The sequence below is a fragment of the Crocodylus siamensis genome, chromosome 2 (genome assembly GCF_052110815.1).
Source record: "Crocodylus siamensis isolate JL-2025a chromosome 2, ASM5211081v1, whole genome shotgun sequence".
Taxonomy (NCBI): domain Eukaryota; kingdom Metazoa; phylum Chordata; order Crocodylia; family Crocodylidae; genus Crocodylus; species Crocodylus siamensis.
Window position 1 is genome coordinate 165362055 of NC_143396.1, and position 17327 is coordinate 165379381.

The 17327-nt window shown below is 40.7% G+C and overlaps 2 protein-coding genes across 5 annotated transcripts in view; one reads left to right on the top strand and one right to left on the bottom strand.

The window, feature by feature from the left end:
* GTF2E2 (general transcription factor IIE subunit 2) overlaps positions 1-17327 on the bottom strand; it is a 77246-nt gene that overhangs the window by 34632 nt on the left and 25287 nt on the right. The window lies entirely within an intron of this gene.
* SMIM18 (small integral membrane protein 18) lies at positions 5420-12863 on the top strand. Its single transcript, XM_090034811.1, has 2 exons — positions 5420-5467; positions 12180-12863. Exon 2 carries the CDS (start codon positions 12225-12227, stop codon positions 12516-12518), a length of 294 nt encoding a protein of 97 aa, XP_089890937.1. The 5' UTR covers positions 5420-5467; positions 12180-12224; the 3' UTR covers positions 12519-12863.

Genomic DNA, 17327 nt, shown 5'->3' on the forward strand with positions numbered 1-17327 from the left:
GATCCACTGGCTGGGGAATTGGCTCCGTGGTTGGACCCAGAGTGGTGGCTGATGGAAGTCAATCATTGTGGTGCGCTGTGACCAGTGGGGTCCTTCAAGGCTCTGTTCTTGGGCCTATTTTGTTGAACATCTTCATTAGCAATGTAGATACTGGTATCAGTAGCAGACTGGTCAAGTTTGTTGATGATACCAAACTTCGGAGTATAGCATCCACACCTGAAGACAGGAGGGAGATCCAGGCTGACCTGGACAGGCTCAGGAAATGGACAGACAAGAAGCTGATGGTATTTAACACTGAAAAATGCAAGGTTCTCCACCTTGGGAAGAAAACCCTGCAGTATGCTTATAAGCTCGGCAGTCCTACGCTGGCTAGCACTATGGATGGAAGGGGCTTGGGGTCATGAATGACCACAAGATAAACATGAGCCTTCAATGTGATGTTGCTGCTAGTAAAGTGAGAAAAATGCTGGGTTCCATCCATAGATGCTTCTCAAGCAAATCCCAGGACGTCATTCTCCCGCTGTACTCGGCCTGGAGTACTGCTTCCAGTTTTGGGCTCCACAATTCAAAAAGGATGTGGAGAAGCTTGAGAGAGTCCAGAGAAGAGCCACATGCATGATCAGAGGTCAGGAAAACAGACCTTATGATGAGAGGCTGAGAGATATGGGACCCTTCAGCCTGGAAAAGCGCAGGCTCAGGGGTGATCTGATGGCCACCTATAAGTTTATCAGGGGTGTACACCAGGATCTGGGGGAACGTTTGTTCACTAGAGCACCCCAAGGGATGATAAGGTCTAACAGTTAGAAACTCCTCCAGGACTGTTTCAGGTTGGACATAAGGAAGAACTTCTTTACTGTCCGAGCCACCAAGGTATGGAATAGCCTGCTACTGGAGGTGGTTCAAGCACCTACATTGAACACCTTCAAAAGCAAATTGGATGCTTATCTTGCTGGGATCCTATGACCCCAGATGATTTCCTGCCCCTGGGGTAGGGGGCTGGACTCAATGATCTTCCAAGGTCCCTTCCAGCCCTAATGTCTATGTGATCTATGAAATAAACTTCCAAAGATGGTGATTCCATATATTTCCTATATAAGAAACTTACTAGCGAAAATGTCATGGGAGACAATGTAGGAAACCTTGCTAAAGTCAAGGCATATGATATCCACTGTTCCCTTGCCATCCATAAAGTCCATCAGCTTGCCTTGATGGAAATCAGGGTGGTCAAGCATGACTTGGCTCTTGATGAATCCATAATGGCTGTTTGTGATCACCTTATTCTCCACTTGATGACATGTTCCACAGCGTTTTGAAGTATTGAGGTCAGACAAATCAGTGTGTAATTACTTAGATAAGGGTTGGGCAACCTGCAAGGGGAACAGGGAGCTTCTGTGTGTGACACACTGCAAACTGTGGATGGAACAGTCAGCACAGTGGCAGATGGGGCAGGGAGCAAAAAGCAGACTACTAGATTGGGCAGGGAGCAGAAAGCCAAACAAGCAAATGGAGCAAGAGAAGGGGATTGGAGTGGCACTTGGAGAATGTATTATGCCTGCCAAAAAGGTGGTCTCTACTGCCCTAGATCCTCCTCCTTCCTTCCCTCCCACCTAAGTTGCCTTTCATCTTTACATTCTTCACCAATTTGTGAGCTGTTGGCTAGTGTACCATTTGCAACAAAAAGTTATCCCCAGCATACTCCAGAAACTAGCTGGACTGCCTATGTATTGCTGTTACCCTTGTAGCAGATATCACAATAATTAAAGTCCCCTATAGCACTAACGGAAGTATCCCAACTTCAGGACCTCGTTATCTGAAAAACAAAAAAAACAAAAAACAAAACAGAAAAAAAACAAACTCTGTCCACTTCCTTCTCCTGGTTTGGTTGTCTACAGTAGACATCCAACATAACATCATTCTTTCTGTTCTCTTTTACCCTGACCCAGAGACTTCCAACAGACCTACCTGAAATTTAATACCACAATTCAGAACACGTGCACACACACGTATTAAAAGTTTGTTTTGTATAGAGAGCAACACCATTTCCATTTGTTCCCAGCCTGTTCTCCCTAAACAACTTATGTCCATCCATGACAGTATCCCAGCCATTTGAGCTTATCCTTCTAAGCTTCAGTGATCCCAATTAAATCAGGAATCAGAACTTGTGATAGAGGTGGTATCTTTTTAGACCAACTAGATATTTGCAAAAAAAAAAATTCTTTATTTGCAAGCTTTCAGGCCCCAGCAGCCTTACCTGGAGTCCTGGGGGCCTCCTGGAGCTCCAGCAGCAGGGACCCAGTCATATGGAGCCTGGCTGGCAATTGGAGCATGGCTCTGGCTAACCAGACTCCGGTTTCAGACAGTGCATGCTGCTGCCACGTGCGTCACTCTGCTTTTTTCAGCGCACACTGCTGCCACCATGCAGCAAATTAGCAGAACAGCAAATATCTCCATGTGCAGCGCATGTGGTCTACAGCACTACAGAGGAAGGCAAAACCCCTCAAAGTTATTGCCAATATGACCTGGGGGAAAATTCTTTCAGATCAAATCAGGCAATCAGTTTGACCCTGAGCAAGATCCTCCAACCAAGAGGCTTTTAAGTCCTGATAAGACCAAAAGTACACTGCTGACAAAACTCAAATTGCCTTTTGCTGTAGGTGAAGTCTACTGTTTTGGAGGAAGGTAAAGCAAACAAAAATGCAAACTTCAGAAACCTGTAAAATATTGGGGGGGTGGGGGGGGTGGAGACATGGTGGATGGTTTCCTATAGAACCCTTGCTGATGATCAGCAAAAGCTCTGAAGCATGAGGTTACGAGGTTCCTCCTGCATAGAAAACAATTTACCTCTTAACTTCAACATGGGCAATGGATGATATGTGAATTCATATACTTGCAAGTTGATTAATTCAAGACACATATATCCTGTCATACAATCCCTTCCATATATACACATATACACACACACACATATATACGAAGACATACATATATATAGAAACACAGACACTCACACACACATATATATATTAGACACATATATATACACATCTATCTATACATAATCGATGCCTTGTACAGTGGTACAAATACTTCCTTGTTTCTATGGAGTAAAACCCACTCATTATACCCTGAATTGTATTAACTTTTTCACAGCTGTATCACCGTGGCGGCTAAAGACCAGGGGCAGATCCAAGGGTGGGTGCACTGATGCAGTTGAACCCCCCTTTGATTCCTATTCCACCCAAACCAACTGCACAGGAGGGGCACCAACAATTATGTTCATGCAGACCTGAGAGAGTCAACTGACTTCATGGTTTATCATCATCTCCCAGATATTAATGTCCCCCTATCCTTTTTAATCACCTTCACATTCCACAATTCAAACTATCCTTTTTTCTGCAATTTTGCTGTCTTATCTATTCCTAGTATGTCTCTCGTCTATTTCACAGCCCTACAGACTGTTTTTAGCTTTAACTAAAAACTTTAATTCAGGTGTGGTAATATTAACTCAGGTGTAGAAACGACTAACAATGAAGTATTGGAGGTTTCTGTCAAGACATTCAAAAAAACTAGATTTTGTTTTATGAATCTAAATAAGGGATGTACATTACACTATAACTACTACAGGACTAATGACACATTATCACCTATTTGACTCTCTATTGCCTATTCTTGCAGGTTTTAAATTAAGATATAATCTAGCAAATCAGTGCACATTCCAATAGTTGTTTGTTTTTGCTTTGATCTTAAACTAAACAATATAGTGCTACCATATTAGTAAAGTTTCTAATTTCTCTTTACCTAGAGAAAAATGTGCATTGTATTAATACGCGATGATATGCTACACCATCTGGACCCCCCTTTTCAAAAGCATATATCCACCCATGCCCATGGCCATTCTGTGATCAACCAAAGTACACTTGGGTCTTCTACTTCCTCCATTGCCCCAAGTCTATGAGCCTTGATCTTGGAACAAAAGTTCCTGACATCCATAGTATTAACCTTCAGGGTACTCCCAATGTTTCACTCTAGAAATTACTCTAAACCATCTTGTAAAATGGACTAGTCCTGTACTTCATTGACAGTATTCCATAGATTAGCAGTATCTGTAAATATCAAAAGATACACACAGTTCCTACACCAAGAGTTTATGAAAATTTAAAAGAGGCTGGGTCCCAAGTCCAATCCCTGAGCAGTAGAAAATGCTGTCCAATCTGATAACCCACTGTAGTTTAAAAAATTATACCTCAAAATTATAATATGACTCCTATCCTCTCCAGCTAATAATGTCCCATAAAGCACAATGTAAAAAATGCCTCTTAAAACTAGATAGATTAGGTCAACTGCATTGCCTTTGTCTAAGGAGTCATTATCCTGTCATAGAAGGATATTAAACTGATCTGACACAATCTTTCTTGGATAACCCCATGTTGTGTTTTGTCTCACTTTGTTTACTATCATACCGTTGATTATTATTGCTTTCAAGATCCAAGACCCTGCACAACACCCTAAGTGACAGCCTAATGACCTAGACATTAAGCTGTGCTAAACATTGAGCAACATATTGTCATATCATAACAAGACTGTGATTTTATTACAGTTTAAGCAAAAGGAGATGGAAATTAAAAAGAAAGTTGAAATAGTAGAAAATGTCACAGACAAAATGACTAACAAGTTATTTTATATGTTCTTTTAAGAAAACTCACGAAGTGTAGGAAGTTTAAAATTAATACAGCTTCAGGTATAACGGAACATATTTCTTCTATAAACAGCTTCAGTTAAATGGAAAATGTAGAAAGAAACAAACCAGAAACTGTTAAATGAAGTTCCTACTTGATTTCTTTCCCTTTAGGAGCCCTTGTTTTAGATCACTAAGGAAAAAAAAAAAAAAAAAACTCTACAAAAAAAGTTACCAAAGAAAATATCTGATACATTTACAAACCTAAAAAGATAGTAAAAACAAATTTAGAGAGCTGACTTATGGTTGACAGAACAAGTCATGTAATTCTTCTGGCAAACAAATTAAATTCAGTGATTTTATTCCCTATCAAATTGTTTAATTTATGCCACTGGTACACCTTATGTTTTAGTGTAGTTAAATCCAATATCGGTTAGAAGAGGAATCTGCAGATATTTTTCATTTCAAATATCCTATTTTGATCAACTGCTTTCCAGCTCAAATCAAAGCATGTCAGAACCATCCATGTGCTGTTAATGAATTTCAGTTATGAGCTGACAAGACAAAAGAATAGGAAAAAGGGTGAAAAGATTTGGTTTATCTTATAAAATACACTCAAATTTATGAATGATTTACTCCAGGGGTTGGGGGCTTGATGCAAATTAGCATAAAGGAAGTTGTCGGCAACATCATCCTCTGACCAATAGTAGTAAAGCTCCATCTTAGCTGTGCCACAGGCTGCATTAAAAATAGATCAGACCAGCGCTCTTTCTGCATCCTTTCAGACAAGAGGTAGGTCTGTACCATTTTTTTAAAATTGTCTTTATGTTTATCTTGATTACTGAGAGAAAATGTACCTTTAAGCTAAAAGACCACATAAAAGCTTTCTCTTATACAAGTCAGCATAATATTTTCTTACTGTTAAACTGGATTTTACAATGCTAAATATAAGAGGGGCTTGTCTAGCACGTTTACCATCTGTGTATTAATGGAAAATTGATGACTACTCCATCTTATAGAAAATGCAATAAACCCAGGCAATATTCAGTAAACAAAATGGATTTGATGCTTACTAGCTAGGTAGCTCATTTCTTGCAGCATCATGTTCCATGTAATCGATTCTGCCTGCTTTTAAGCAGATAATAAAAAGGTTTTCATTTATTAATATCTAATCTGACACTGATAAAAAAATATTAGAAGGTATTTTTTTTTGGTGGGTGGGAAACAGATCCCCACTTAATTCCATAAGAAAGAAACTATAGGCATGCTGATCATGCTAACATTGTATTCTAATTATTGATTTATTTCAGTAACAATAAATCAGCCTTATCATTTACCATACTACTGTTGTAAGCTTCAGAGCATTAATCTATCAACAGGATACACCCAAGTCAGAATCCACCAGAGGTTTCTAGCTCTCTTTACCCAAAGCAGTTTGTCCAGTGCGTTTCTATCTGAGGTTTTTCTTCAATACTACTTAACACAACATTTTTTGCCAGTCATTTGCCTTTGCTCTTTTGGGATTTCAAATACACCGACATTACTGCAGGATTCAAAAAAGATAGTTTAATTTGAAACCTATTAGAGAATTATAGAACTCATTTAATTAAATATTAAACTGCTATTTGATTCTGTACTTGCACAATAGGCTGCATTACACATAGAGCAGGTTGGCTCACAGGGTAAATTTAAATTACGCCTACTACTCTTACAATTTAAAATAAGATGGTGGCAACCCAGACATTACTTGATAATGTTATAAGAGAGGGTGATTCTTCAAAATCAAGCAGTGCTGCAGTTGATACTGATGGATCAACAAAGAATTTTAGTTATGTATTTTTTTACATAACTAAAATTCATGTAATGGTGTTGGCAGCAGACTAAAAACCTGTCTTGCTTTAGTCAAGTTTAGGGGATTGCAGAAATCAGAGGAATTATACTTAGAAGGGACCACAGAGGTCACCCAGGTTACATCCCTACCCAAAAGATCAAGTATACCTAACCCACCCTGACAGACAATTATCTGCCCTAAAAACCTACAGTGATTGAGGTTATATCAATCTCCCTGGGGAATCTATTTCAGTATTTAGCTATCTTTATCCTATCATTAATAGGTAGCCATCACCTCTAGAATATTATCAAAATCAGTTTCCTTCAGAGTAACTGCAACATCAACCCTGAAATACTTATTCTTTTAATAAGGAAAAATTTTTTTTTTCTGAAATTTTCTGATGTAAAGGAATTTAATTTTCCTGACCATGATTTAAGAAATACTAGGCAGTATTTCTGAAGTGCTGACATATAATGTAAATGAATCTCTAGCTATCAGTATCTAGTGCAGACCTAATGGTAAAAAACCAAAATCAAATTCCCCTGCAAAGAATGCCTCCAAGGAGACTGCCTTAGAACTTAAGAGATTAAAATTTAATCAAATTTATTTTTATTATCTGCCAAATGACATATTACATGCTATTCCTTGAAAGCCCTAGATCTTAAAACAACAGCTCCTCACACATACCCCATTCAAAAACTTTTCTACCTTGTGATATGGTCCCCCACAACAGGCTATTCTGGTTTCTTCTGCTCCAATACACTACATTTTAGGAAAGGATGCTTACAACCAAATTGTACCAATCTCATTTAAAATTATTTTATCTACTTTCTGCATTATTCTGTTATCCACACCCCAAACATGTTGTTAACATCCAGTTACAGTTACATGATAGATAATACTACCTAGTCTCCTTGTCCTGCTTTAACAATATGCTGTATTTTTTCACACCAAACATGCATCTTTTCCTCCAAAAACAGCCTCCCCTCTCCCCTCAATTGCGGGGTGTATTAAACAAGGAGGCTGATATTGTCTGGGGTAAAAGCACTCTGTTTTCATTCCTACTCCACAGCGCAGCAGCTGTGGCACTAAGATTAAGGCAGCTAAGGGAGTCAATTGATTTATTGGCTCATTGTTCTCCACTCCACAGGTGTTAAGACCATCTCTCCCTTGTAATGGTCTTGATGTTCCACTAATAAAACTAACCCTTGTAGGGCTATTTTGCTGTCTGTTAACTGCTACTGTTTAACTGCCTAAGGAGGAAACGAGACTATTGTAGCAGAAGATAAGACTCTGTCCTTGGTCTGTGTAGCTATAACCCTGGAAAACCCTTTTCCCCCTTCATTCTACCTTTGAAAAAACAAGGTACATATATATGTTACAATGTGTTATATGCAAGAATATATGATAAAAATTCAACTATACAAGTTCATATGCTGAAAAACCTGGAAACTAAGTTAAAATTCTAGGCTACTTCTTGTAATGAGAAAGGTAGTACTACAAGACACTTTAAAAAATCCTGGCAACTAATTCTCCATCCAAATTAATTTTGGAACACATGCTTTAAACAGAAAGACTACAGTGATCTTAACATGGAGTCACTCTTACTCCATAAAAATAATAATAATCTACAATATTATTATATTAAGGTTAACATTTTAATATATTCTGGAGATAGGAAATTCACAGTTGGGGGAAAAATGTTAGAAACTTTCTTTTTTTCTTCCTCTTTTTCAATTTTGACTTTTAAAATCTTTATTATACAAATATAATGATAAAAAAAAAGATACAGAATCAAATGGCGAAAGTACAAAGGGATGTGGCACTCCAGAGCCTGAGCAACAAACACCCACAGTGACAAAAAACACTATGTTGCCAGAGATGGAAATCCCCTTCCTCCATGCCCCTCATGGGATTACACATGTAGGACCATCTGTCTGTCTTCTGTCTTGCAGAGGGCCCACTGAATGGCCAAGCACAACACAAACTGGTGCACATTTTGTTGCAAGGTGAAGTGCCCAAATTTAAACGCGACTTTCCCAAACAAGGAAGTGGAAGAATTTGGAAGGTATCAGACCTTGCTATTGAAGCCTTTCAGAAAAGCGAGAGCAAGAGAAAATGCATGACACTCATTCTTGTGGTCATCAACATTACTGATTCTTGCATTAAGAGGACGCTTAATTCAGGATTCAGGGTTTTTTGTTTCATTTTACAGTCCACCTACCAGAACATTTTGCGCCACTTATAAAGGTATTTGTTCATTGCAAGGCTATGCTCATTTTTGACTGAAGCTTATAAATAGCTGAAAGGTATTTGGAAAACTATTTAAATTCAACTTTAAAGATATTTACTGAAGCCTCAATCTTGCTGCACTGAGAAACCTAAACAAAAACACATTTATCATTCACATTTTAAGAAGAAGGATGACACAGCAGAAGAAAACTGCTCTTGTCTTTCTCCCTCTCAGCCCCATCTCACAAATCTCTCTCAAACTGAGGCATCTCCCATTCTACTATTACAAGTCTTAAAACTGGTAAATCCTCCCACCCCCTACTAGGGAAGCAAGATGCAGGGTCACCTTTTCTATTTTCATTTAAACTCTGCAGCTAGTTCTACAATACAAAGTTGCTTTAGGCTCAGTACCAAAAGTCTGGGTATTTAAATCTGCCTCTAAATAAACGGGAACAAAATAAAATCCATGCTAAATACTTCTTAAAATCCTTTCCTTAAAAATAGAAGAAAACAGAACAACAGTGATTGTTAAACCATAAAATATAGCAAACACATTCAGGGATAAGTGTGGATTAAAAAGTATAATTGCTTTAAAAATTACTAGTTTCCAATGTGTTGCCCTAAAATCTCTGCCTGTTTTTCATGTAAAATTGTATTAGTGTGAGGGCAGAAAAAAAAATCTTTGGATGAACACTATGCCAAGGTAAAAAGCAGCAGACAGATGCTATAAACCTCTGTCACTGGGGTAACTTTTCCCAGCCCAGTGGAGAACTCCCTCTTAAAAATCCTTGGGTAATACTCTACTGGCATCAGTTATGCCAACTTAAGCGTGACCTGTCCACTTCTATCCCAGGATAGTCTTTTGCTAAATTCAAACAAACTGTTGCTTGCTCTCCCATTAGCAAATGGCAAGGAGCTGTAATAGCTTCTTACAATCTCAGAAGAGCTGCACATCTCTCCAATCCTGATTCCCAATGTAAGATACACCATTGTATAACCCCGCTGTTAATATGCTAGGAACAAATGTGAATATCAAACTAAAAAGGCATTGTCCCCAGTAAAATTGTATGAAAAAGGCTGAAAATAAATCAGGATATTGCAGTATTGCCAGACCCACCATGTCAAAAATCAAGAAACAGACTGTTAAAAAAAAACAAAAAAAACAATACATTTAGTATGTAAATCATGAGATGCTGTTTTTGCAGTATAAACCAATACAAATGTACTGACTGTTGGTTTATAAATCCCATTCATCATTTATTTAACTTCTAATAGGTCAGAGATTCATACAAAAACTATATTACTACAACTGATCATGCTTTAGTAAAAAAAAATAAGTTAAATTCGCACCTGTTGTTACGACTGGAATGACATCTGCTGGACTGCTGTGCATTTAGCACTTTCCAGACAGACACACAAGAGAGCGCCCAGCAAGTGGGGAAAGGAAGAGGCAAGGGGAAAGGCAGACTGAGGGCCCCACGGTGAGGGAAGGAGTGGGGAAGGGGCAGGGACAGGTTGTGCGACAGTGCCACAGGCAGCTTGTCCAGAGGTGGAGAGGAAGGGTGCACCTCCCTGCCACTGTTCACACTTGAAGGAGAGGCATGGGGGGGTATGTGTCGCCAGATGTCTGCGTGGGGCACAGGTGGTCTCAGCATGGCATCATGCAGCTGCCAGGGCAAAGGCAGCAGGGTGCAGAGCCCCAGCCCACAGCAGGCAGCCCACCCCTGACCCATGCACAAACCTGGGGGCCATGTCCCCCTTTTCTCTGATGGGGGTATGTGTAGTGCAGGGGAGCCATGCACCCACTCCCCCCAAACTTGTGCCTCTGGACAAGCCACCCGCAGCTGTCACATGACTGGCCCTGGCCCCGGGTCCCCAATCACCCCAGCCCATCCCACACCTTCCCTCACCATGGGGGCCTCCATCTGCCCCCCCACCCCTTCCCCTCCACAGACTTACCTGCTGGGTGCTGTTCTACATGCACCAGAAGAAAAAAAAAAAAATCTAGAAATCTGAGAGTTCTACTGTGAGATCATGAGTCAGACTTAATTTTACTTAGAAATTGTAGCTCTCGTGATCATTTTGAGAGAGTTGGCATTACTGATGTTAGATATAGCTCTGGTGGTATACCAGTGTTGTAGGCCAGAGGTCAGAAACCTACAACACACAGACTGAATCTGGTCCATGGAGCTAGGGCTTCAGCAGTGTTTGGCAGTAAGGGGGCTTCACCTGTGCTATGCTATGCTGTACTGTGCCATATCACAGTCAAGTGGGTGGGAGCTTTCCTGGACTATGTTGTAACTGGGCAGCAGCCAGACCCTAACACCAATACTTTTAGCCTTACTTCTCTATAACTATGATATTATAAAAACCTCTGTGACAGATAACCTTCTCTATGACTATGACATCTCAAACCTGAGCTACCTGAACTGGGCCATTACAGCCTGCTGCTGGGAAACATTGCTGATCACTGTTCTAACCTATATATTAGAAGTTGTTATTCTTTTCTCAAAAATAATGAATTTTGTGCCAGATTTTCAAAGCGCTCAACACCAAAGCTGGGCTTAGATTAATCTAAATGCAGATCAAGCATTTTGGTATCTGAATGAAGTGATCACTGCCTTGCAGCTTCTTTTGAGAACAGTGGGGGTGCTGTTAACACATAAGAAGAACTGGCATTTGTGCTTTAACTGATTTGTATGCAAAGAAGTTTCTGTTAATAAAGTGTTTTTTAATACATGAGATGAGAACATTACATCATAATTCAGAAAAACAAATGAAAGTTCAGCTCTGCTTTAGGAAGGCAAATATAACTTCTAAATACATATAAGCAATGCATTTTCTCCCAGGGTTGGCAAAAAAGACCTTGTAAATCCAGGGGATATTACAAGAATGGCAAATGCTAATCACTCACATTGTTCAGCTGCTCACACCTGGCAATAGCTCACAGATCCATTATTTCCAAGAAAAGGTTAGATGAACAAAACAGCATTACAAAGTATTCAATAATTAAATATCAAAAAATAAAAAACAGTAAGTTTCTGAAAAGCCTTTTGTGATCTGATGAGAATAATCTTTATAAATCTGTTGTTTAATGCAACAAGAGCATACAATGATAAACACCACAATATATCAGCCTTCTAATACAATTTAAAAAATAAATCAACTAGCTATGCATTTTGTTCCAATAAATGTTTGAGTGAAAGCAAAATAAATAACTATATTCATGCAGCTTCATTTCAAAGAGTATGTATTTACACAGCCCTGCAGTTCAAAAAATATTACTTCTGCACCTGAAAGTAGGGAAAATTACTTTCAGCCTGAAATGACTTCTCCAACTTGAGAATATAGCCACGGTTACAAACTTGATTTTTCATGATTCATTTACCATTTTCAGAACCTAACATGTCCTCTTCAGCTTTGTTTCTCCATTTGTTTCAGCCTACAGATCTGTGGCAGTGAAACCACTAAGAGGATTCCCTAACGATGGCAACCTTCAACACCAGTCACTGGAATGAGACTACATACATCTATGAATGTCTTGGTTTCCAAGTGCAAAAGATTTATCCTTTCCATGATAACTGGAACACTGCCTGCTTTGTTATTCTGATTATATTTATTTTTACTGTAGTTTCACTGGTGGCTTTGGCTTTTCTCTATGAGCTGCTTGATTGCTGCTGCTGCGTGAAAAATAAAACCATGAAAGACCTGGAGAATGAACCCAACCCCGTTAGAACCATGATGGACAGATTTAGAAAGCGTGAAACAGAAGTAGTGTAAGAAAGACTGATAAGCACACACGGAAGAACAAATATTTAAAACACTTTAAACAAAATCTGTTACATCATATGACTAAGCAAGTCACCTAAGTTTTTGGCCTTAAAAATCTTTACAAACAATACTATTTCTCCACTGGACATGAAACTGAATGGTCAGCAAATGGATCGTCTCTACTGCAATATCGTGTGAGAGGAAAGATTTCTGTTTTCAAATGAACTTTTGTTGTCTATATTTGGAGACTAGAGTAAATTTTTGTCCATCTGAACAATTTATAATGTTGTTTAATTGGAAAAATATTTATCACCCTCACCTGGGCCACCTCCTGCCTCTTTCTTAGTCTTTACACACATCCCATGCATCTGAGAGTAAAACAAAACCCCAAACCCCAAGAATAACAAAAAACAAAACCCACATTTTATTCCATAACATGCCTCATCTGAATATACTTTTCAAATCCATAACATGAAAACCAAAGAAAATCTTATCCTTCTAGAATCTCTCTGACCATTTCCTGGTAGGACATGACAGTTTCTAGTTTGACTGAGGAGTCTTATGCTATTTCTTCCCAAATTTAACAACTCAAAGTATCCGAGTTCATTAATACAGCAGGATGACATTATCTCAGTATTTCTGCTAGGAGTATGTAATCAGGAATGAATTTGGAAGGAAAAACAAATATCATTTTATTCTCCATAGCATAAGTTGTCTTACTTTTCTGTCCTCAAACTCAGAATACTGCAAGTCATCTTGACCTCCAACCCCAACAGCACTCCTCACTTATTCAGATTGCAGCCTTCTGTGTTACATAGCCTAGAGACAGACATTCAAAAAGCCTAAGCCTGAATGGATTCAATCTCTGTAGGCTAGTTTAACATGCAAAGCTTGAACTGATTTGGAGGTGGATAGAGCAGCCCTCCCTTCCTTTCCACAATGGTGAGCCGAGGGGGGCATGGCCAGGCCCAGGCAGGACACTCTGATTAGGGAGGGATGTAAACCCCAACCCTGCTTGCACTGTCTCAGGCTTTTCCACACTGGCTGCTCAAGGGGGGAGGAGTGTTGCCAGACCCTGCATCTCTTGATACTGAGCTTTTCAATCTCCATCTGCTTCTTCAGACTGTCTGCAAACCAGGTCATTTCTAACACCTTTCTCTGTTCCTTCTTGAAGACTGACAGATGGCAGCCAGAAGTCAGCAGGTTGTTTGCCAGAACAAAGTTTATCGGACAATCAAGCCCTACAAAAGAAAACATCTCTCTCATTAGTTTCAAGCTCTTCTCATTTGCAGGGTGCATTTGCACTTGCAAGCCACTAGCTGTCTGCCCTTTGTTCCAGTGTGGAGGCCCACACACACACCTCTCAGCATTAGCTAGCATGGGGGTGGAGGCATGGCCAGATGCTGGGTCTCTGTGCTGGGGTTCCTGCCATGAGAGAGGGGCAGGAGGGGGGATCCCTGCTTGAGCAGCCAGTGGGGAGGCATTGTAAAGCAGGGGGAAGCCTGGCAGCTGCTGCACTCCCTCAGCCAGCCAGAGCAGCAATAGTGCTCTGGCTAGGAAGAAGAGCTGGGCCAACCTGTTCTGCTTCAGCAAACAGCTCCACCCAGGGCTGCAAAGCATCTGAGATGCTGGGCGACTATAGTTTAAATTAAACCAGGAAGGGATCTGGGACAGACATTGCATAAACTGGTTTGACTCAAATCAGTGAAGTCTGAGACTGGCTGAAACCAGTTTAAGATAAACCTGGTTGAATGCATTTTCAACAGGTTTATGTGCACTAAATGTCTGTTCTGTTACAGGTTTAAATCAGTTTCTGATCACTTAAACTGGTTTATGTGAAATGTCTGTCTCTAGCCTTAATCATTTTTCCTGACTGCTGAAGTTAGATCAGATCTTCACAATGGATTGTACCTTGGTTGCTTTCACAGCTGATCAGAGTTAGTACAGATTTAACTCATATGCCAATTTTCCCTTGCCATGAAATATAAAAAGATATATTCCTAGGCCTTGTTACACTGATATTAACTTGACCTTTTCTCATACAGTTTTTCATCAGTAAATCTCAATATACTTTAAAAAGAAAGCACTGATCATTACCTATCTTTTACAGATGGTGAAACTGAGGCATAGTGAAGGGAAGTGACTTTAATTCTACAGAACAGCTGAGATCTCAAAAGAAAAAAAAAATCATCAACCCAAAAGGGAGAGTGAAATTAAATCTGAATTCTATATACTTTACTTTCCTAGGTGGGACAGGTTTACTAACCCAACATTTCAGGGTTTTTGCTGGTTACTTATAGGAGTCAGGAAATATCCCCCTGAGCCTTCCTCCCCAGTAAGTTATTTGCCTTCTGAGGAGGGTTTTTGGCCTTTTTTTTAAAAAACAGAAATTGGCTAATGGGACTGAGAAACTTCTCAAGGTGTCTGGCTAATAAGTGTGGATCATGCACTCCCAGGATCAAAACAATCCCTAGATTTGGGGCCAGGAATGATTTTTTTCCTCAAGCTAGACTGGCATGAGTCATTAGCAGGGATCCGGGTTTTCCATTTCCCACAGCAGGTGCAACCCACCACAGCTGGAGACAGTGGGGCCACACAGGTAGGTAATGATCGTTGCTTTCTTTTTAAAGTATGTTGAGATCTACTGATGAAAAACTGTATGAGAAGAGGTCAAGTTAATATCACTGTGACAAGACTTAGGTTATAGCCTTTTATATTTCATGGCAAGGAAAAATTGGTATATGGATTTAATTTGTACTAACTGATCAGCTGTGAGAGCAACAAGGTACAATGCACTGTGAAGATCTGATCTAACTTCAGCAGCCAGGAAGACTGATAAGGCCAGGGACAGACATTAAGGCTAGGGAGGCCTGAAGGGAGGGAACAGGGCAAGAGCTTGAGCCTGCAGCCTGCACCTGCCCCATGTACAGATCTGTGGGGCCCGGGTCCTCCCTACCCCCTGGGAGTACACGCAACAGCATGGAGCCACCCCGCCCAAGATTGCAGCAGGGAGGAGCAGGGGCATGGGGCTGTGGACCCTGGTCTGTAGCCCTGGCAGCTGGGTGGCCCTGCAGCAGGGCTGGTAAAGCAGAGGCGGGGGGGGGGGGGGGTGGTAAGGGGCACTAGCAAGGCTGTGGGAACTGTGGTCAGGTAATGAGGGGCACCAGCAGGGCTGGGGGGGGGACTTTAATTTTAAATGGATTTGGGGTTTTTTAGCAGAGAATTTGCTATTTTTTTTAATCAGGAAAAACCAGGATCCCTGGTCATTAGACTTTCTTGGCCTTCCTCTAGCTCAGTGCATGGTACACTTGGAAGAAACATCAAACAGTAGAAAGGTAGTTAGTTAGGCTTGCTAGTCTGAAGTCAGGCACAGTAGGGTGGCCCCTTAATGTAACCGTTTCAGAGAGGCGTAAGCTTTCATAGGCAACAGCCTACATCATCAGATGCTATGAATGGACTGTGCTATATTGCAGGTGGTTTTTTTGGTGCTTTGGGGCTGTAATATACAAAAAAAGGCCACAGTGGATGTTCTTGTGGGCTCTTTTTGACAACTGGTTGCCTGTGAAAAAGGCAGCTGGATTCAATGCCTGGCAGATGCCTTTCACTCCTGTTCCTAAAAATAAATTTAAGAATATTATTATATATATGTTCATAGATTGTAAGGCTGGAAGGGACCTCAGAAGATTATTAGGTCCAGCCCCCTGCACCAAGCAGGAAAGACAACTTGGGTCATGTGACCCAAGCAAGGTGACCGTCAGTCTCCTCTTGAAGATTTTCAGGGTAGGCGACTGCACCACCACTAGAAGGAGCTTATTCCACAGTCCAGACTCCCTAGTTGTGAAGTAGTTTTTCCTAATGTTGAGCCTGAAACGGTCTTCCCAGAGTTTATGACCATTACTCCTAGCTTTCCTCAAGGGTGTCCTGGTGAACAGTTGTTCACTGAGCCCTTGATGTATGCCTCTGATGTAGTGGTAAGCTGCTACTGCTCAACCTTCTTTTTTTCAGGCTGAAGAGTCTGATCATATGGGTGGCCCTTCTCTGGACTCTCTCAAGCTTTACCATGTCCTCGCTGAAGTGTGGTGCCCAGAACTGGATGCAGTACTCCAGCTACAGTCTCACCAATACTAAGTACAGTAGGAGAATCACTTCTTTGGTTTTGTTGGAGATGCACTGATTGATGCATGCCAGAGTATTGTTAGCCTTGCTGGCTACAGTGTCACACTGCTGGCCCACATTCATACTGTGGTCAATTATTACCCCCAGGTCCCTTTCATTCATAGTACTGGTCAAGTCAGCATTGCCAATCCTATAGGTGTGCAGGGGAATGTTCATCCCCCAGGTAAAGCACTTTACATTTCTTGACATTAAACTTCAACTGGTTCCAGTCTGCCCAAGTGGCAAGCCTGTCTATAACGCAGCCTATCTTCAAGCGTGACCATCCTTCCCCATAATTTGGTGTCGTCTGCAAACTTGGCCACTGAGCTCCTCACCCCTACATCCAAATCACTGACGAAGATGTTGAATAGCGCTGGACCGTGCACCGACCCCTGAGGGACACCACTGACCACTTCTTGCTACGATGAGACAGATCCATTTATTATAGCTCTCTGGGTCCTACCCTGCAATCAGCCTCCTACCCACTTGACTGTCTTGCAATTAAGCTCAGTCTTCCAATTTTCTTACAAGAACATTGTAGAAGGCCAGATCAAAAGCTTTTTGAAAGCTGAGGTATATAATGTCAACTTCCTCTCTTTTATCCAGGTGGTAAGTCACCTGATCATAAAAGGAGATGAAGCTGGTAAGACAAGATGTGCCTGC

What these genes read in the sequence shown, in the direction of transcription:
- SMIM18 (XM_090034811.1), top strand. Translation starts at nt 12,225, where the DNA reads ATGGCAACCTTCAACACCAGTCACTGGAATGAGACTACATACATCTAT.